General features: G+C 35.7%; 1 protein-coding gene across 4 annotated transcripts in view; it reads left to right on the forward strand.

The window, feature by feature from the left end:
* Positions 1-22,387, forward strand: part of TRIQK (triple QxxK/R motif containing) — a 105,081-nt gene that overhangs the window by 77,104 nt on the left and 5,590 nt on the right. For all 4 annotated transcript variants that reach the window (XM_043879814.1, XM_043879815.1, XM_043879816.1 and 1 more), the window contains one exon: positions 19,498-19,583. In XM_043879814.1, coding sequence (XP_043735749.1) covers positions 19,498-19,583 — 86 coding nt within the window. The remainder of the gene's footprint in view (positions 1-19,497; positions 19,584-22,387) is intronic.

The raw sequence follows: 22,387 nt of genomic DNA on the forward strand, positions 1-22,387 counted from the left end.
GGCATGTGGCTTCTTTACCACTAGTGCCAACTGGGAAGCCCATATATGAGTTTTATGTATATATATATGAATGATATTTATAAGAATGAATGATATATATCTGAAGAGTTTTCATATCTTTTCCAAGGCTTATGTCTTACCAGTGTCATGATGTCCTGCAGGTTGGTGAGGCAGTTACCCTCAGAATTAGATTATAGCAGTAGATGGAGAGTTTATTTAGTATACAAACAGTATACTACTGTTCCTTCCAGTAAAAGTATATAGTCTCTTATGGTATCTGTGATCAGAATTTAGAAAAACTCATTGGGTAGATTAATTAGCTAGTTGCAACCATACGGAAAGGATATTTATATTCTGCTAGAATAAGAAGGCAAAGTGGTTGTCTGAGGAGGCTTTACAAATATCTGAGGAAAGAAGAGAAGCAAAAAGAAAGGGAAAAAAGGGAAAGATATACCCAAGTGAGCACAGAATTTCAGAGAATAGCAAGGAGAGATAAGGACTTCTTAAATGAACAATGCAAGGAAGCAGAGGAAAGCAATATAATGGAAAAGACTAGAGATCTCTTCAAGAAAATTGGAGATATCAAGGGGACATTTCATGCAAGGATGGGCACATTAAAGGACAGAAAGAGTAAGAACCTAACAGAAGCAGAAGAGAATAAGAAGAGGTGGCAACAATACATAGAACTACAAAAAGATCTTAAAGACCAAAAAAACCAGGATGGTGTGGTCACTCACCTAGAGCCAGACATCCTGAAGTGTGAAGTCAGGTGGGCCTTAGGAAAACATTACTACCAACAAAGCTAATGGAGGTGATAGAATGCCACTGAGTTATTAAAATCCTGAAAGATGATGCTGTGAAAGTGTTGTACTCAATATGTCAGCAAACGTGGAAAACTCAGCAGTGGCCACAGGACTGGAAAAGGTCAGTTTTCATTCCAGACCCGAAGAAGGGCAATGTTAAAAAATGTGCAAACTACCATACAATTGCACTCTTTTCACATGCTAGCAAGGTTATGCTCAAAATCCTTCAAGCTAGGCTTCAGCAGTACGGGAACCAAGAACTTCCAGATGTACAGGCTGGATTTCAAGAGTCAGAGGGACCAGAGATCAAATTGCTGACATTCATTGGACCATAGAGAAAGCAAGGGAGTTCCAGGAAAACATCTATTGCTTCATTGACTGTGCTAAAGTCTTTGACTGTGTGAATCACAAAAACTGGAGAAAATTCTTAAACAGAAGTACCAAACCACCTTACTTGTCTCTTGAGAAACCTGTATGTGAGTCAGGAATCAACAGTTAGAACTGGTCATGGAACAACTGACTGGTTCCAAATTGGGAAAGGAGTACGACAAGGCTGTGCATTTTCACCCTGCTTATTTGACTTATATGCAGAGTACATCATGCAAAATGCTGAGCTGAATGAATCACAAGCTGGAATCAAGATTGTCAGGAGAAATACCAACAGCCTCAGATACACAGATGATATCACTCTAATGTCAAAAAACAAAGAGGAACTAAGAGCCCCTTGATGAGGATGAAAGAGGAAAGTGGAAAAGCTGGCTTAAAATTCAGCATTCAAAAAGCTAAGATATGACATCCAGTTCCATCACTTCATGGCAAATAGAAGAGGAAAAAGTGGAAGCAGTGACAGATTTTATTTTCTTGGGCTCCAAAATCACTGCAGACGGTGACTGCAGGCATGAAATTAAAAGATGCTTGCTCCTTGGAAGGAAAGCTATAATTAACCTAGACTGTGTATCTAGGTTAAAAAGCAGAGACATTACTTTGCTAACAAAAGTCCATATAGTTAAAGCTATGGTTTTTCCAATCGTTTGTACAGATATGAGAGTTGGACCATAAAGAAATCTGACCACTGAAGAATTGATGCTTTCCAACTGGGGTGCTGGAGAAGATTCTTGAGAGTTCCTTCGACTAGAAGGATATCAAATTAGTCAATCCTAAAGGAAATCAAGCCTGAATATTCATTTGAAGGACTGATGCTGAAGCTACAATACTTTGGCCACCTGATGCAAAGAGCCAACTCACTGGAAAAGTTCCTGATGCTGGGAAATATTTAAGGCAAAAGCAGAAGGGAGTGGCAGAGGATGAGATGGTTAGATTGTTAGTCATGTTCATCACCGACTCAGTGAATATGAATCTGAATAAACTCTGGAAGATAACAGAGGACAGAGGAGGCTGGTGTGCTATAGTCCACGGCATCGCACAACTTAGCGACTAAACAAGTGCATTAAAAAAATTCTACCACAGTAGATTTAAGATTACTCAGTTAGTCTCTAAGACCAACTAGACAGTGAGGAAATAAATAGATTTGTGAAAATAATCAGTGTAAGTGCATATTTCGTTTTTCATGATATAGTCAGTTGCTGAAACTTCTCCAGGAATATGCATTCCCTTTGATTTACCACTTTAGTAAGCAAGGGGAATAATATTTCTACTTCACTCTTACTTTCTAAAGCTCTCACATAACATGTCAGGGAACCAAGCTGGAGATTTTGCCTTTTTCCAAGGATATTATTTGGGGCTGTATCTCAGATATTGACACTTGGTATTTAAGCCTGACATCAGACATTGAACTTTTAAATTTTCTTACCTATTAAGTTCTCTTTCTGACTTGAGAAACTTCAGTGACATTTTGACCTCCTCAAAAAGTTCGTGTTTTATGAGTCTTTATAGCTCTATCTGCCAGTATTTGGAATCGCTTCCAACAGGTATCCACATGACTTCCTAAATTCGTTCAAGTATCTGGATAAGTGACATCAACTGATAATGCCAAGTGCTGTATCAAGAAGGCCTTTCCTGACGACTCTACCCGAAACAATACATCTTTTGCTATTGTTTTCTGCCCCTTGCCAACTGGGTTTTTCTCTGTAGTGCTTTTCATTACCTGGCAAATTGAACTATTCTTTTTATGTGCTTATTATCCATCTTTTTACAGGGTTCAAGATAACAGGCATTTGGTCTGTTTTGCCAAACTTTCATTTTCAGTACGTTGAACACTGTTTCTATCTAGTGTAAGTGCTCAATAAATAATTTTTAATGAGTGAATTAAAGCACTGTTTAAGAAAATATGAGTTCTTGGGACCAATTGTGAACATTGTCAGTTATTCTTTGGTATAAGATTAACTAAAAAAATTGTGATATGTTCTGATATTACAGTATTTACAATACTGTTCTCAGAGAATCTAGCAACTCTATCTGCTAACCATAAAAATAATGTTTCCTGTAATTAAGAGCTTGGATACAGGTGAAAAAATTTAAAAAAATATTATAGATATATAGACATACAGATTTAACTTTTATATTTCCTTATAGATGATAATATTTTGTTACTTGCTAGCCAAAATAAGCTATTCAATATATATGTGTACAGTCATAGTGACTTGATAATCAGTTGCTAATATTTGTTCAAAGAGAAGTTTTATAATATAGATTTCCTGTGTGAAAATGAAAATTTTAATGTTACCCATTTGAAATGCCCATTTTTCAGCATTAAATTCAGATTATTGTTTAGTCACTAAATTGTATCCGACTCTTTGCAACCCCATGGACTACAGCACGCCCAGGCTTCCCTGCCCTTCACCATCTCTTGGAGTTTGCTCAAACTCATTTCCATTGCTTCAGTGATGCCTCCAACCATCTCATCCTATGCTGTCCCCTTCTCCTCCTGCCTTCAATCTTTCCCAGCATCAGGGCCTTTTCTAATGTGTCTGCTCTTCAAATCAGGTGGCCAAAGTATTGGAGCTTCAGCTTCAGCATCAGTCCTTCCAATGAATATTCAGAACTGATTTCCTTTAGAATTGGCTGGTTTGACCTCCTTGCAGTCCAAGGAACTCTCAAGAGTCTTCTCCAACACCACAGTTCAAAAGCATCAATTCTTTAGCACTCAGCCTTCTTTATGATCCAGCTCTCATATCCATACATGATTCCTGGAAGACCCATAGCTTTGACTATATGGACCTTGGTTAGCAAAGTGATGTCTCTGCTTTTTAATACACTGTCAAGTTTAGTCATAGCTTTTCTTCCAAGGAACAAAATCTTTTAATTTCATGGCTACAGTCACTGTCCACAGTGATTTTGGAGTCCAAGAAAATAAAACCTGCCCCTCTTTCCATTTGTTTCCCCATCTATTTGCCATGAAGTGATGGGACCAGATGCCATAATCTTGGTTTTATGGATGCTGAGGTTTGTTTTTTTTAATATTTATTTTTAATTGATGATGTTTGCTTTACAATATTGGTTTGATTTCTGTCATACATCAACATAAATTAACCATGCGTGTACATATGTCCCCTCCCTCTTAAATCTCCCCCCACCCCCCACGCATTCCCACCCCTCTAGGTTATTACAGAGCCCCACTTTGAGTTCCCCGAGTCATACGGCAGATTCCCATTGGCTCACTACTTACATATGTCGGCATATACTTTTCCATAGGACTCTCCATCCATCTCACCCTCTCCCTCTTCTCCTCCACATTGTCCATAAGTCTCTTCTCCATGTCTGCGTCTCCTGTACTGCTCTGAGAACAGGCTCATCAGTGCCGTCCTTCTAGATTCCATACACACACACACACACACACACACACACACACACATTAATATACGATATTTGTTTGTTGAGTTTTAAGCCAGCTTTTCACTCTCTTTCACCTTCAAGAGGCTCTTCAGTTCCTCTTTGCTTTCTGACATCAGGGTGATATCATTTGTATATCTGAGGTTGTTGCTATTTCTCCTAGCAATCTTGATTCCATCTTATGCTTCATCCAGCCTGGAATTTTGCATGATGTACTCTACATATAACTTAAATAAGCAGGGTGACAATATACAACCTTGCCATACTCCTTTCCCAATTTTGAGCCAGTTTGTTGTTCCATGTTGGGTTCTAACTGTTACTTCTTGACCTGCATACAGGTTTCTCGGGAGGCAGGTAAGGTGGTCTGGTATTCCCAGATTAATTTTTAAAATGCAGATTATTTTGAATTTTGAAGAAAGTTGCTAAATTCTATTATGCAACATAAATAGCAAAGTTTACATATTCAAGTGTTTTTTTCCCTTATATAAATTACTACAAGTCCAGTGATTGACATGAAAGTTAATGTTTTATTGCCCCAAGTACATTACTTAACTATATCATTAGCATATTTGGGGAAGGCTTCTTTAATTTCTTCCTAATAATTATCTTAGATTTTACATACAAAAGGAGAACCTTTATAATGAGATATTGACAGAAACACACTCTATTTCAGATAGTACTGAAGGAATTTTAACATTCAATGTCAGGATTTCAGAGAAATTTTCTATTTGTATCGGCAATATTAGTAGTATAGTCATCTAAATGTATATTAATATTTATTTTTAAGAATTATATGTAATGGATAATTGAATCCATATTCTTACTAAGGCATAAAAACTGTTTTACATGTCACAGAATTTTTATTAGAATATTGGTTTTGCAATTTTATTTTAAACATACAGAGATGACATTTCATTAGTATGTATGTCTCATAAGTTTAAGTTTTAATATGTAATTACTTTAGAGAAAATCAGACAGAGTGTTATTGCTGTTTTGATGAAGGTAACTGAGATTGAGGATTAGGAGTGGCACTTGTCATCATTTATCAACCTGGACATTACATTTATTCCTGCATTTGTTTCAGTTTTACTATATCAAGAAAATTCCTTTAATATAAATAAATAGTTAAAATAATAATGTAACTTTAGAAAAAATGTTTATTTTTTTTTTAATTTTTTTATTAGTTGGAGGCTAATTACTTCACAACATTTCAGTGGGTTTTGTCATACATTGATATGAATCAGCCATAGATTTACACTTATTCCCCATCCCGATCCCCCCTCCCATCTCCCTCTCCACCCGATTCCTCTGGGTCTTCCCAGTGTACCAGGCCCGAGCACTTGTCTCATGCATCCCACCTGGGCTGGTGATCTGTTTCACCACAGATAGTATACATGCTGTTCTTTTGAAACATCCCACCCTCACCTTCTCCCACAGAGTTCAAAAGTCTGTTCTGTATTTCTGTGTCTCTTTTTCTGTTTTGCATATAGGGTTATCGTTACCATCTTTCTAAATTCCATATATATGTGTTAGTATGCTGTAATGTTCTTTATCTTTCTGGCTTACTTCACTCTGTATAAGGGGCTCCAGTTTCATCCATCTCATTAGGACTGGTTCAAATGAATTCTTTTTGACGGCTGAGTAAAATTCCATGGTGTATATGTACCACAGCTTCCTTATCCATTCATCTGCTGATGGGCATCTAGGTTGCTTCCATGTCCTGGCTATCATAAACAGTGCTGCGATGAACATTGGGGTGCACGTGTCTCTTTCAGATCTGGTTTCCTCAGTGTGTATGCCCAGAAGTGGGATTGCTGGGTCATATGGCAGTTCTATTTCCAGTTTTTTAAGAAATCTCCACACTGTTATCCATAGTGGCTGTACTAGTTTGCATTCTCACCAACAGTGTAAGAGGGTTCCCTTTTCTCCACACCCTCTCCAGCATTTATTGCTTGTAGACTTTTGGATAGCAGCCATCCTGACTGGTGTGTAATGGTACCTCATTGTGGTTTTGATTTGCATTTCTCTAATAATGAGTGATGTTGAGCACCTTTTCATGTGTTTGTTAGCCATCTGTATGTCTTCTTTGGAGAAATGTCTGTTTAGTTCTCTGGCCCATTTTTTGATTGGGTCATTTATTTTTCTGGAATTGAGCTGCAGGAGTTGCTTATATATTTTTGAGATTAATCCTTTGTCTGTTTCTTCATTTGCTATTATTTTCTCCCAATCTGACGGCTGTCTTTTCACCTTACTTATAGTTTCTTTTGTAGTGCAAAAGCTTTTAAGTTTCATTAGATCCCATTTGTTTAGTTTTGCTTTTATTTCCAATATTCTGGGAGGTGGGTCATAGAGGATCTTGCTGTGATTTATGTCGGAGAGTGTTTTGCCTATGTTCTCCTCTAGGAGTTTTATAGTTTCTGGTCTTACATTTAGATCTTTAATCCATTTTGAGTTTATTTTTGTGTATGGTGTTAGAAAGTGTTCTAGTTTCATTCTTTTGCAAGTGGTTGACCAGTTTTCCCAGCACCACTTGTTAAAGAGGTTGTCTTTTTTCCATTGTATATCCTTGCCTCCTTTGTCAAAGATAAGGTGTCCATAGGTTCGTGGATTTATCTCTGGGCTTTCTATTCTGTTCCATTGATCTATATTTCTGTCTTTGTGCCAGTACCACACTGTCTTGATGACTGTGGCTTTGTAGTAGAGTCTGAAGTCAGGCAGGTTGATTCCTCCAGTTCCATTCTTCTTTCTCAAGATTACTTTGGCTATTCGAGGTTTTTTGTATTTCCATACAAATTGTGAAATTCTTTGGTCTAGTTCTGTAAAAAATACCGTTGGTAGCTTGATAGGGATTGCATTGAATCTATAGATTGCTTTGGGTAGAATAGCCATTTTGACAATATTGATTCTTCCAATCCATGAACACGGTATGTTTCTCCATCTGTTTGTGTCCTCTTTGATTTCTTTCATCAGTGTTTTATAGTTTTCTATGTATAGGTCTTTTGTTTCTTTAGGTAGATATACTCCTAAGTATTTTATTCTTTTTGTTGCAATGGTGAATGGTATTGTTTCCTTAATTTCTCTTTCTGTTTTTTCATTGTTAGTATATAGGAATGCAAGGGATTTCTGTGTGTTAATTTTATATCCTGCAACTTTACTATATTCATTGATTAGTTCTAGTAATTTTCTGGTAGAGTCTTTAGGGTTTTCTATGTAGAGGATCATGTCATCTGCAAACAGTGAGAGTTTCACTTCTTCTTTTCCTATCTGGATTCCTTTTACTTCTTTTTCTGCTCTGATTGCTGTGGCCAAAACTTCCAACACTATGTTGAACAGTAGTGGTGAGAGTGGGCACCCTTGTCTTGTTCCTGATTTCAGGGGAAAATGTTTATTTTTAATTGGAGGATAATTGCTTTAAATATTGGGTTGGTTTCTGCCGTACATCCACATGAATCAGTCCTAGGCACACATGTGTCGCCTCCCTCTTGAGCCTCCCTCCACCTCCCACCCAGCCCCACCCGCAAGGTTGTCCCAGAGAATAACGTAACTTTTTAGTAGTACAGATCTAGCTAAAGCTATTCTTCAACTAAGCTGAATACAACACTTGACAGAAGAGTAGTTAGAAATTTTATTCCAGAACTAAAATACAAGTATTATCTGAGGACAACTTGCAGGTTTTATCACGAACATAAAGTTTCAGTAACCAAGTATGATCGTCGTCGTAACTATGCATGTGCCTTTCACTTTTTATTGCAAAACAGTTAAGCTATAATAAGCACATGCATCAAACAGGGACACCAGTCTCTTGCCTAGCATTTTTAAGGAAAATACATCTGTTCTACAATAGTATATTCACTTGTATAATTCTTTGCAGACATTTAAAGGCTTGAATTAATAAAAGTCATTTACATATAATGGAAACAACTTGCCTCACCTATGACATATGTCCAAAACAATAAAATATATGCACAGAAAAGTCAAAAGGGGAAAGAACTAATAAATCTAGTACTAAAAAACAATGTGTTGCTTGTTTACATTTTATTACAATGTGGAATGTATTGGATTGCATGTTAAAATTTTTAATGATATATAATATGTTTAAAATATGAAATTGTATAAAATATTGATTTGAATTATACTCTTAAAATATAAGTGTATATTTTAGAATCTCTTAGGAAGGTATTGAAACATTATTCTAAGAGATATATCAAAATACAATATATGATTTGAATGTAATATTGAAAAATATTCAAATAATTCAAAAAAGGGCATGAGCAGTCCAACAGAGGAAATCAAAAGAAAGAAAAGAAAACAAGAATAAAATGGTAGATCTAAATAAAAATGTGTTAATAGTTTCATTAAATGCTCACGCTCGTGCTCGGTCGCTTCAGTCATGCCCGACTCTTTGCAATCCCATGGACTGCCCTCTGGGCTTCTCTGTCCTTGGGATTTTTCAGGCGAGAATACTGGAGTGGGTTGTCATTCCCTCCTCTGGGGGATCTTCCTGACCAAGGATTGAATATGTATCTCCTGTGTCTCGTGCATTGCAGGCAGATTCTTTACTGCCGAGCCACTGGGGAAGCCCTTCATTAACTGTATCTTCTAAGCATACCAATGAAAGGACAAAGGATTTTCAGATTGAAATTTTATATAGGCCTAAATATAGGCTGGAGATAAGACCTAAATATAGGCTGGAGATAAGAAACTCACTTCCAATATAATGATATTAAAGGTAAAATGATGGAAGAGAAGCATTTCTTGAATGGAAAGTAAGGACCTCAAAAGTGTGTTTTCCTAGACATACGGATGGACAATAAACACATGAATAGATGCTCATCACTAATTATTTGAGAAATGCAAATCAAAAATGCAATGAGGTATCACCTCAGACTGGTTAGAATGACTATCATAAAAGAAATCTACAAACAACAAAATCCTGGAGAGGATGTGGAGAAAACGGAACCCTCCTACAGTTGCTGGAATTGTAAACTGATACATTTATTACCCTACAGTTGGTAGAAATGTAAACTGATACAGTTATTATGGAGAACAGTATGGAGATCCCTTAGAAAACTGGGAATAAATCTACAATATGATCCAGCAACCCCACTACTGGGCGTATACCCTAAAAATCAGTAATCGAAAAAGACACATGTATCCCAGTGTTCGTGGCAGCACTGTTTACAATAGCCAGGACATGGAAGCAACCTAGATGTCCATTGACAAATGAATGGGTGAAGAAGTTGTACTTATATACAATGGAATATTGCTCAGCCATAAAAAAGGAATATATTTGAGTCAGTTTTAGTGAGGTGGATGAACCTAGAGCCTGTTACACAGAGTGAGGTATGTCAGAAAGAGGAAAACAGATATAGTATATTTATATATATATATATGAACCTAATTGCACAGAATGAATGGAGACACATATAGAGAATGGACTTGTAGACAGTGTGGGAGGAAAAGAATGGGACGAATGGAATAAGTAGCATCAACATATATATACTATCAGGCGTAAGATAGCTTTCTCTTAGCTTGCTGTGTAGCACAGGGAGCCCAGCCTGGCCCTTTGTGATGACCTAGAGGGGAGAGTTGTGGGGAAGGGAGGGAGGTTCAAAAGGGAGGTGATTGGTACATATAGATATATAAAATTATGGCTGATTTGTATTGTTGTACAGCAGAAAACAAGGGAACATTTCATGCAAAGATGGGCTCAATAAAGGACAGAAATGGTATGGACCTAACAGAAGAAGAAGATATTAAGAGGAGGTGGTAAGAATACACAGAAGAACTGTACAAAAAAAGATCTTCATGACCCAGATAATCACGGTGGTGTGATCACTCACCTAGAGCCAGACCTCCTGGAATGGGAAGTCAAGTGGGCCTTAGGAAGCATCACTACAGACAAAGCTAGTGGAGGTGATGGAACTCCAGTTGAGCTATTTCAAATCCTGAAAAATGATGCTGTGAAAGTGCTGCACTCAATATGCCAGCAAATTTGGAAAACTCAGCAGTGGCCACAGGACTAGAAAAGGTCAGTTTTCATTCCAATCCCAGAGAAAGACAATCCCAAAGAATGCTCAAACTACCTCACAATTGCACGCATCTCACACACTAGTAAAGTAATGCTCAAAATTCTCCAAGCCAGGTTTCAACAATACGTGAACTGTGAAGTTCCAGATTTCAAGCTGGTTTTAGAAAAGGCGGGAGGACCAGAGATCAAATTGCCAACATCTGCTGGATCATTGAAAAAGCAAGAGAGTTCCAGAAAAATATCTATTTCTGCTTTATTGACTATGCCAAAGCCTTTGTGTGGATCACAATAAACTATGGAAAATTCTGAAAGAGATGGGAATACCAGACCAACTGACCTGCCTCTTGAGAAATATGTTTGCAGGTCAGGAAGCAAGAGTTAGAACTGGACATGGAACAACAGACTGGTTCCAAATAGGAAAAGAAGTACGTCAAGGCTGTATATTGTCACTCTGCTTATTTAACTTATATGCAGAGTACATCATGAGAAATGCTGGGCTGGATGAAGCACAAGCTGGAATCAACGTTGCTGGGAGAAATACCAGTAACCTCAGATATGCAGATGACACCACCCTTATGGCAGAAAGTGAAGAACTAAAGAGCCTCTTGATGAAAGTGAAAGAGGAGAGTGAAAAAGTTGGCTTAAAACTCAACAATTCAAAAAAAAAAAAAAACTCAACGTTCAGAAAACAAATATCGTGGCATCTGGTCCCATCACTTCATGGCAAATAGATAGAGAAACAGTGGAAACAGTGAGAGACTTTATTTTTGGGGGCTCCAAAATCACTGCAGATGGTGACTGCAGCCAGGAAATAAAAAGATGTTTACTCTTTGGAAGAAAAATTATGACCAACCTAGACAGCATATTAAAAATCAGAGACATTACTTTGCCAACAAAGGTCCGTCTGGTCAAGGCTATGGTTTTTCTAATGGTCATGTATGGATGTGAGAGTTGGACTATAAAGAAAGCTGAGCACCGAAGAGTTGATGCTTTTGAACTGTGGTGTTGGATAAGACTCTTGAGAGTCCCTTGGACTCCAAGGAGATCCAACCAGTCCATCCTAAAGGATATCAATCCTGAATGTTCATTGGAGGACTGATGTTGAAGCTGAAACTCCAATACTTTGAACACCTCATGTGAAGAGTTGACTCATTGGAAAAGACCCTGATGCTGGGAGGGATTGGGGGCAAGAGGAGAAGGGGACAATAGAGGATGAGATGGTTGGATGGCATCACCAACTCCATGGACATGAGTTTGAGTAAGCTCTGGGAGTTGGTGATAGACAGGGAGGTCTGCTGTGCTGCAGTCCATGGGATCGCAAGGAGTCAGACATGACTGAGTGGCTGAACAGAACTGAACAGCAGAAACCAACAAAACATTGTAAAAAAGCTTAAAAATTAAATTTAAAAAAGCTTGCTCTTCTATAAAAGCAAGAATAATGGGGAAAATTGTCAAAGTCAACTTTAAAAAAAAAAATCTATAAATTAACAAAAATTTTAAAACAGTGCAAGAATATTTATTTGAGAAAAGCAGCCAACTCTGAGTAAAACATCAAGCTTTGTTTTGTTCAACTCGCCTTAGTCCCATCTTTCTCTCCTCAACCTTACATTGATAATAATAGTCATGAAAAACAGCATCCTGCAGTCACTGTAGAAGGTGGAGTGGGTTTGGGGCTGCCCCAAATCCCATCCTCTGAGAACTGTCACTATTTGACCACAGTGAGTTGTCTGGCAACTCACTGAATATCCCCATTCTCAGAACTCATCTTTATTTGACCTGCCTTATAGCTCATTCTGTGTCCTTTCCTGATGGCATTTGGGAAATACAATCTGTGGCAAGCATTTAATATCACAACTGCCTGGGGCAGCATTATTAGTTGGGACTAGTATGAGGCTGACCTATAAAAAAAAAAATTCTTTTAGACTGGGCAGTGCGATGTTCATAGTGTCTTTGAAAATCCCTGATACAGATTCTTGGGAATCTAGAAAGTCATGAACCTGTGGAGGGCTACGCCATGTCCAGTAAAGACCTGGGAAAGCTATAAACTCTCACTTCTTACTGATCTTGAGGACGCTAGCAGGAAGTGAAGGCTAAGGCAAATTATAATGTCCTGTTAAAGCATGAAACATCTCTTCAACACACCTGGAAGGCTTACTGGTTCAAGACATTTAAGAAAATATCTATCCAGTTTCTAGATGAACGTTCAGCTAAGTGTCTCCATATGACAAAGAATACAGACTATAGAATTAGCCCGTGAAAGTCACTAAACAAACAAACAGACAAACACTAAGACCAATAAAAGAAGAACAAAGACCAGTAACAACACATCCCAGGGGAGATCTGTTTTGAGAGTTGCCATTTTACATTTTTAAACTGTTGCCACATGACATTATTTTGTAAACATCTGTTTTCTACAAAAAGTATGGAACAAAAAAATTTAGCAAATTATGGTCCATACACAGAAAAAGGATAGAAACTGTCCACAATGAAGCTCAAACTTTGGACTTACTAGACGAAGACTTTAAATCAGTCATTTTAAATATGTTCAAAAAATTAAAGAAAACCATGTCTAAAGACTTGATGTATGACAATGATGTCTCAACAAAAAGAGAATAATATTATAGAAATGTAAATTATGTATCTAAGGAAATAGGAATTCTAGAGTTGAAAAAATATAACGATAAACATAAAAATTTCACCTAAAGGGCTTCACAGTAGGTTTAACCTTATAGGAGACACAGGGAACATGAAGAGAGGTTATTGAGATTATGCAGTCTAAAAAACATTACATAAAAGTAATGAATAAGATGTAGTTAAATAGGAATAGAGCTACAGATACCTGCAGGACTCTATCCTGCCTACAAGTCTACATATAATAATAGTTCTAGAATAAGAGGAAGAAGAGAGAGGGTCAAAAATAATATTTGAAAAAATAATGTTCAAAACCTTCTCTGATATGATGAAAAACTTTAATTTGTATATTCAATAACCTCACAAAATTTTGAGTAAGATAAACTGAAAGAGGTCCACATATAATAAAATTGTTGAAAGTCAGACATAAACAGTGAATCAATGTGCTGAAAGCAAAGGAATGCCCATCAAGCATTCTATGTCAAGCAAAACTGTCCTTTAAAAAATGGAGAAATTAATGTGTTCTTGGATAAACAAAACCAGAAAATCCATCAATAGCACACTTACCCTATGAGAAACACTCGAGGAAGTTCTGTAGGCTGAAATCGAAATACATAAGATGGTAATTAGAATCCACAAAGAAAAAATAAGCTAACATCAATAAAGGTGACTTCATAGGTAAATATGTCTACAAGTGTTTTTGTATATATTTTTCCTTCTCCTTTCTGATTTATTAGATACTAATAAAGCAGTATTTAGAGGTAAATTTATAGCTGTTAATGACTATATTAATAAAAAAGATTTCAAATCAATAACCTTCATCTCTATCTAAAAAAAATAGAAAAAGAAGAGCAAACTGAACTCAAAGGAATCTGAAGGAAGGAAATAAGAAAGATTAGAGTGGAAATATAATACCAAAAAGAAAATCAGTAGAAAGAAATCAATAAAACCCAAGCCTTGTTATTTAGAAAGACAGATGAAGTTGAAAAATCTTTAGTTAGACTATTAAGGGGAAAAAAAGGAAAAATATTACTAATACCAATAATAAAATAAACCAGTATATTATCAATCTTAGAACTATACCATGAATTGTAAGGGAATATAGGCTTCCCTGATAGTTCAGTTGGTAAAGAATCCACCTGCAATGCAGGAGACCCCAGTTCAATTCCTGGGTTGGGAAGCTCCCCAACCAGCTTGGAGAGCTGGACAAGGGAACAGCTTACCCACTCCAGTATTGTAGCCTGGAGAATACCATGGCCTGTATAGTCCATGGGGTTGCAAAGAGTCAGACATGACTGAGCAACTTTAACATTCATAAGGGAATACTATGGGCAGTCATACACTGAAAAAAATAGATAACCTAGATACAATAATACCAAGTGCTAATGGTGATGAAAACCTTTCAGAACTCTTATTTGTTGCTGGTGTGAATGCAGCCACACTGGAAGATGATTTGGCAATATTTTTAAAGGTAAACATGATCACTCACCTAGAGCCAGACATCCTGGAATGGGAAGTCAAGTGGGCCTTAGGAAACATCACTATGAACAAAGCTAGTGGAGGTGATGGAATTGCAGTTGAGCTATTTCAAATCCTAAAAGATGGTGCTGTGAAAGCATGTGCTGTGATGTGCTGCACTCAATATGCCAGCAAATTTGGAAAACTCAGCAGTGGCCACAGGACTGGAAAAGGTCCGTGTTCATTCCAATCCCAAAGAATGGCAATGCCAGAGAATGCTCAAACTACCACACAATTGCACTCATCTCACACGCTAGCAAAGTAATGCTCAAAATTCTCTAAGCCAGGCTTCAACAGTACGAGAACCGTGAACTTCCAGATGTTCAAGCTGGTTTTAGAAAAGGGAGAGGAACCAGAGATCAGATTGGCAACAGCCATTGAATCATTGAAAAATCAAGAGAGTTCCAGAAAAACATTTATTTCTGCTTTATTGATTATGGAAAAGCCCTTGACTGTGTGGATCACCACACACTGGGGAAAATTCTTCAAGAGATGGGAATACCAGACCACCTTACCTGCCTCCTGCGAAATCTGTATGCAGGTCAGGAAGCAACAGTTAGAACTGGACATGGAACAACAAACTGGTTCCAAGTCAGGAAAGGAATTTGTCAAGGCTGTATATTGTCACCCTGTTTGTTTAACTTATATGCAGAGTACATCATAAGTACCGGGCTGGATAAAGCACAAGCTGGAATCAAGGTTTCTGGGGAAATATCAATAACCTCAGATATGCAGATGACACCACCCTTAAGGCAGAAAGTGAAGAAGAACTAAAGAACCTCTTGATGAAAGTGAAATAGGAGAGTGAAAAAGCTGGCTTAAAACTCAACATTCAGAAAACTAAGATCATGACATCCGGTCCCATCACTTCATGGCAAATAGATGGGGAAACAATGGAAACAGTGAAAAACTGGATTTTCTTTGGCTCCAGAATCACTGCAGCCATAAAATTAAAAGATGTCTGCTCCTTGGAAGAAAAGCTATGACCAACCTAGAAAGCATATTAAAAAGCAGAGACGAGACTTTGCCGACAAAGGTCTGTCTAGTCAAAGCCATAGCTTTTCCAGTAGTCATGCATGAATGTGCGAGTTGGACTGTAAAGAATGCTGAGTGCTGAAGAATTGATGCTTTTGAACTCTGGTTTTGAGAAGACTCTTGAGAGTACCTTGGACTTCAAGGAGATCAAACCAGTCAATTCTAAAGGAAATCAGCTCTGAATATTCATTGGAAGTACTGATGCTTAAGGTGAAACTCCAATACTTTGTCCATCTGATGGGAAGAACTGACTCATTAGAAAAGACCCTAATGCTGGGAAGGGTGAAGGCAGGAGGAGAAGGGGATGAGAGGATGAGATGGTTGGATGGCATCACCGACTAGGTGGACATGAGTTTGAGTAAGCTCCAGGAGTAAATGATGGACAAAGAAGCCTGGCGTGCTGCAGTCCATGCGGTCACAAAGAATCAGACACGACTGAGGAACTGAACTGAACTGATGCTGAATAAAAAAGCCCTTGTCACATTATTGCCACATTATTGAAAAGACCAAGCTAGAGAAATAGACAATAGAGCAGTTGTTGCCAGGAATTATGGGTCAGAGGGAGGGTGAGTGTAGAAGGATAGTGTCAGAGAGCTTTCTGTAAGATGTTATGGAAAAATACAAATGAAGCTTTTGGCTAACCCAATATAAATTTTCTATATCCAGACTGTAGTAGTAATTACATGAATCTGTATATAAGCATTAAAATTCATATAACTGTACACCAAAAGAAAAAAATGTTGACTTTACTGTATGATAATTTAAAAATGAAATAATAGGATTATATTGGAAAAAGGCATAAATCAGTCCATCAGAAATTATGGAGATGCTTTTGTTGAGGGAGAAAACTTTTGCTACTTAAACTATATCATGGGAAATTCAAATATGGAAATGTGATGATTAGTGAAAATGAGAAGAGAAAAATGAGATGATTGAGACCCTGTATTAGCTTCATGGACTTGAATTTCTCTCATATAAAATATAGTGAGCAATTGCTAAATTGCTACTTTGGTAATTGTGTTATTGATATAATCAGAATCAGATCCAATTGTATTTCATAGTTTGTCTACATATAAAATCTAGATTATATAAAAGTGTTTTTTCCTAGGGGTAAGTAAGTAAAGTCAAGAGCTTCTTTTTTTATATTTTTATGATCATGTGGGCATAGGTATTTTTTGAAGCAATAAAAAATTAAAATGTTAAAATTCTCATTGGGTATAGAGGAAAGATCTGGTTTTAGTTATAAAGAACTTAGCAGATGTCCCTGTAAATGTTTTCCCTTAGTAGAATGAAACCACATTTTGCAATATATACTTTTGGATATCATAGTCGGCAAAGTGAATGCTACATTAATGACAGATGCACTTTTTAAAGTATTAGGTATGCAATAATTTTTAAAACTATTTATTATAAATATAGCTTCAAATGTTTGTATCAACTTTAATATAAATCTATAAATATTATTCTTTAAGAGATTACAGGAGTTGAATTGAAATAGAATGTATTATTTAACCAATGGCAAGTGAAGTAGAATGATAAAATCCCACTTTAACATTGACTCTTTTAGGTATTTTTGTATCAATTTTATGACAGACACATCATCCAAAATATTGTATGTCTATGAAAAGCAAATGGGTTAAGATAATTCTTTTTTGCTTATTTATTTTGTCCCTCTTGCATCCAGAGTTTATTATAGGGCATATATACGATAATATAAGAAATGACTCCTTGGCTTCATATCCATAATAATGAAATTTCTCTTTAGATTCTCATTAGAAACTTGCTTTGTAACCATGAGTGGAAACATTTGATGTGTCACCAGTTTCATTGTTCTGAACTGTTTATATCTCAGCAGGAATAATGACATGAATAGTTTGACTATTGAGATGTGAAATCAGAGTGAATACTTGTCAAGGCTTTTTTTCAGCAAAATTAAATGTTGCTAATTTAAAATGGGTCAGAGTAATATTTTTCTGTATTTTGTTCATTGCATAATTTAAATTTAGATCATTTAATATACATTCTTACAATTGGCTCATTTCTGGATCATTAAGCTCTACCATCAAATAATATTTATTAGACTTCTGGATGCTCATAGATCCAGAATGATTGTTATACCATACAGTTAAGGAAATAGCATACACTCTTCTTTAATAAAAACATAATTCTTCAGCCAAATAAAATTTTTATGTAACAAATACTTTTATCTAACAAACACAAGCATGGCATTTCTTCATTATTCCAATCTATTTGTTTCACTTCTCCCTGCCATTTCTAATTCTAAAAATCTAATAGAATTTTAAAGATACTTTTGAATCATTAGCAAACTGGTTAAGAAATATATTGCACATTACACTTTGATGATATCCTTTATATTAACTGCTTTCAGATTTACTTCAGTGTGGCCAAATAAGAGAATATAAAATACTCAAAGAGATTAAATGGTCAAATGTTAATTCCCACTCAGAATGACATATGCTTATATATGATACACATTTGACTCAATTCTTAGCTAAGAGTTTGGTTAACAAAAAAATGTCTGTTATTCTAGTCAATGCTTTTGTTGTTTTTACTGTTGTTAAATCTGTTTTCCTCACAGACTGTGTAACAGCTCTTTTGTTATTCATTAGTGGGGTCACCAGATGGTTCACAGAATAAAGCAAATTTTGTGACTCTAACTCAATTTTGTTCATTTTTGGTTGTTAAATTTGGAAAAGAAGATTGAAACTAATATTTCAATATAGCTACCGTGCACCATGTATATAGCCATGTTTATTCTGTCCTCCGTTGATAACAAACAGAATTATTTTTTTCTAATGAATTGAAAGTTAATTATTTACAGATCAGTCTTCAATATCTTACCTAGAGAAAGCTTGAGGATATTTCTCAAATTGGTTATTGAATATTTGATATATCCATAATAAAATTTCTAATAAACTGTTAAGAAGATTGAAACTAATATTTCAATATAGCTACCCTACATCATGTATCAAGCCATATTTATTCTGTCCTCCATTGATAACAAACAGAAGTTAAATTTTTCTAATGAATTGAAGGTTAATTATTTACAGATCAGTCTTCAATATCTTACCTAGAGAAAGCTGGAGGATACTTCTCAAATTGGCTATTGAATATTTGATATATCCATAATAAAATTTCTAATAAACTGTTACTCTTCAGTTACCAAGACAAAATTGTTTCCCTGCATGTTAAGTCACTTCGATTGTCTCCAACTCTTTGTGACCCCATGGACTGTAGCCCGCCAGGCTCCTCTGTCCATGGGCATTCTCCAGGCAAGGATACTGGAGTGGGTTGCCATGCCCTTCTCCAGGATGAAGACAGTTAACCTTACCTATTTAATGGGATCGTATGTATATTCATTTATTTCCATATTTGTCTCCACGTGCTCCAGATGCTCTTTGCTTTTATTCTCTAAAGGGATTTTTTTTTTTTTTTAATCTTTGTTGATATTCACTTCACAGGAAACTGAGTATGTCTGTCAAGTCTTCTTCCTGACAAAGTAGGAAAAAGAAAAGTTGACCTTTTAGGGTGAAAAGTTTATGGTTTCTGTAACTGGGAATTACTTTGCAACTTTGTGTTCCAGGTTTACTCTATTTAAAAGTTCTTTGACATTTCAGATGGCTATTAAACTTGAATTATAGCTCATTGTCTGAAATTATTTCTTTTTAGGTAAACAGGATTATAAAAAAACCAAACCTATTTTACGAGCAACTAAATTAAAAGCAGAAGCAAAGAAAACAGCAATTGGCATAAAGGTACCTATATTTGATAACTTTAAAATTTGATATATTGCCTGCCACTTCATTTCTAAAATGGATTGCATAAATGTTGAATTCTAAATGTTTTATGACATTTCAAAATCTAAGTCAAATGCCAGAATTAGAGGCTTTTGAAAAGAATTTACTTAATGAGAAACATCCTTAGATTTTATCAGATCTTAGATTAAGACCCAATATCACTTAAGAGAACCAGTTACACTTAAAGTTGCAACTTACTTTTTCTGTAGCTTCTGTTTCACTTCAGTGCTATATGTGGCCTGGATCAAAAACTTTTCTCATTTGCAGAAAATTTCATTTTATGGTGGTTTATATTTTAATTATAATTGTGTATACTTAGATCACTAAAATACGTAATTTTGCTCATGTGTTAGTTTAGTTGTCAGTACTCTCGATGATGAAATTCTAATGATGTTCCCAGACATGTTCTTTTAAAAAAACCAGTGTTTTAACTGCTTAAGAAGGATAAAAGCTATTGAGAATGATGTTAACAGATAATCCAATGTGCTATCACAATGAAGTTCAACAAAATTACATTTACATTATTACTCATGTCAACTCTGCCAAGTATTTAGAGTAAAATTAAACTATAAATAGAAAAATTATTTTGGTGGCTCCACTGTCAAATGTGTAAAATTAAAGTGGCTAGTACATATATTTTATTTAAATATTAAAATGTTAAAAGGAGATTTTGGTTTTTATCTGGCAGATGAAAAATCAATTTTTCTAAGTTATAGCTTATAGCAAATGCCAAGGTATTACTACCAAGCTGTAACAGCTGTTGAACTGCCAGATGATATATTTGGTTGTCTTCCAGAATTTGCTATTATGATCACAAAACACTGCCTTCTTTTTACTCCTGATTGCTGATTTTGATCAAGCATTGCCGTGTGCTGTGGTATGTTTTCACAATACAATCTCCTCACTTAGTTCTGTGTGTAGGTTTTAACGAAAAAAAAAAAAGGAATCACCTTTTTGTTTAAAAGAGAGATGATTAATCTTTTGAAGTTTTCTCCTAATTTCACATGAAATTTCATTCATCTTTAAACTTATTTCTATGACGTAAACTTTCTAAAACCAGTGCTTATTTCCTTATTTCGCAGTTAGTTACCTGATGATTGTCTTTTGTAGTTAGAGCATTGTCTTGTCATTTTCCAGGAAAGCTGTGTGTCATTTGCTTTTATCTTTCACAATACAGTACTTTGCTTTTGTTTTGTCAGAAAAATATTGAGGTAGCACACTCTCCTTGTGGCACAATATAATGAGAAACTATAAATAAGAATTTGAAAAGCAGTGCAGCCGTGCATTTATTGATGTATACCACTTTCCCATGCACTTCCTTTTTCCTTTGCTCTTATAATTTTTGCTATGGTTTTACTCGGAGGAAATAACCATATTTCTAGTTTAAGTCTAGTTTACAGTGCAGTCATTTAATGTACTTTTTCAAAACAATGTAGGATTTATCTTATATGAGAAAAAAATTGTTCTTAGATTTCATTTATGATTTAAAGCATGTACAGAAAAGTTTTTGACCTCAGAAATGTAGCTCCTTTTTAATAAACTAGCATACCATTTGATTTGTAACCCTGTGAAAAACAAAAACCTTAGCCTTAAACATTGTTTACTTTCCTTGAACATTTATGTGAAATGCCCATTAAAATGGTAGGGAACTTTTTGGAATCAGAACCATGGAGGTGTTTTACATTTCAAATCTAGCATACTAATTAGCTTGCCCTGTCAAACTTTGATTGCCTTGTCATTTTAGCATAGTATTTTAAATAACGAAGTTTCTTTCAGGATTGCCATTTAATGCTATTTAATTTCCCCAGTGAGTGATTTTATCCATACTGATAATGTCAGAGAAGCAACCAAGGACTAACGAACATCAGACATGTTTGACTCTTAACCTAGTTAATACAGGATGACCGTAATGTTATCTTTTATCACTTGACTACTTAGTTTTTAGAGGGAGTCATAGTTATGCTCTTCAAATAATTTAAATCTATAGAAAATATGAACAACTGCATGGAATAGAAAAATAAGAGCAATGATAAAATTGAACACAGAATAAAGAGGCCTAGAATCACTTGCTTCTTTCCTCTACTGTTAATAATGATGCAGAGTCTAAGATAGCACATTTGTAAAATGGATTTTATGCCATTTACCTCACAGAATAGTTGGGAGAGTTAAATAATACAATGATACAATGAAAACACTTAACATAAATATGTGTTTGAAGTAGCCATTACTGGTTTGCATAAATAAGACTTTGCTTGGGTGCTTGTCCTCGGCCTAAAGATCCCCTCCTTCAACTAAGTCTGTCTTGTGTGACTGTACTACATATTACCAAGTGTTCATGGTTTTGTTGTGAAGATATTATTGTGGATGTTATTGCAGTAAAGTTTGCAAAGCAGTCTATAATTTTAATATATACCTTACATATGAATTATATAAATCTGACTCAATCCTTCATTATTTATTTAGAAATTGTGTTACCATATTGTAGAACCTGTTAAGGGAAAGAAAAGACATAATGATTTTGGAGGAATTTTTGCAAGAAACCACTTCCAGATTTCAGTAGCATCTAAAATCAACAGTATTGATTGAGGAATCATGGATATGAGATAGAAAAATTGCAAAATAGGGGACCTTACCCTCAGGGGCTTCCAGTGCTTTTTAATAAATGAATATTTAGCAACAGAAAAATTCAAGGAACAATAATGATTCAGAATAAGACATGAATATGACTGCTTCAAAATGTGGAATTAATTTCTTGAGAAGCT

The sequence above is a fragment of the Cervus elaphus genome, chromosome 21 (genome assembly GCF_910594005.1).
Source record: "Cervus elaphus chromosome 21, mCerEla1.1, whole genome shotgun sequence".
In the NCBI taxonomy this organism is placed as follows: Eukaryota; Metazoa; Chordata; class Mammalia; order Artiodactyla; family Cervidae; genus Cervus; species Cervus elaphus.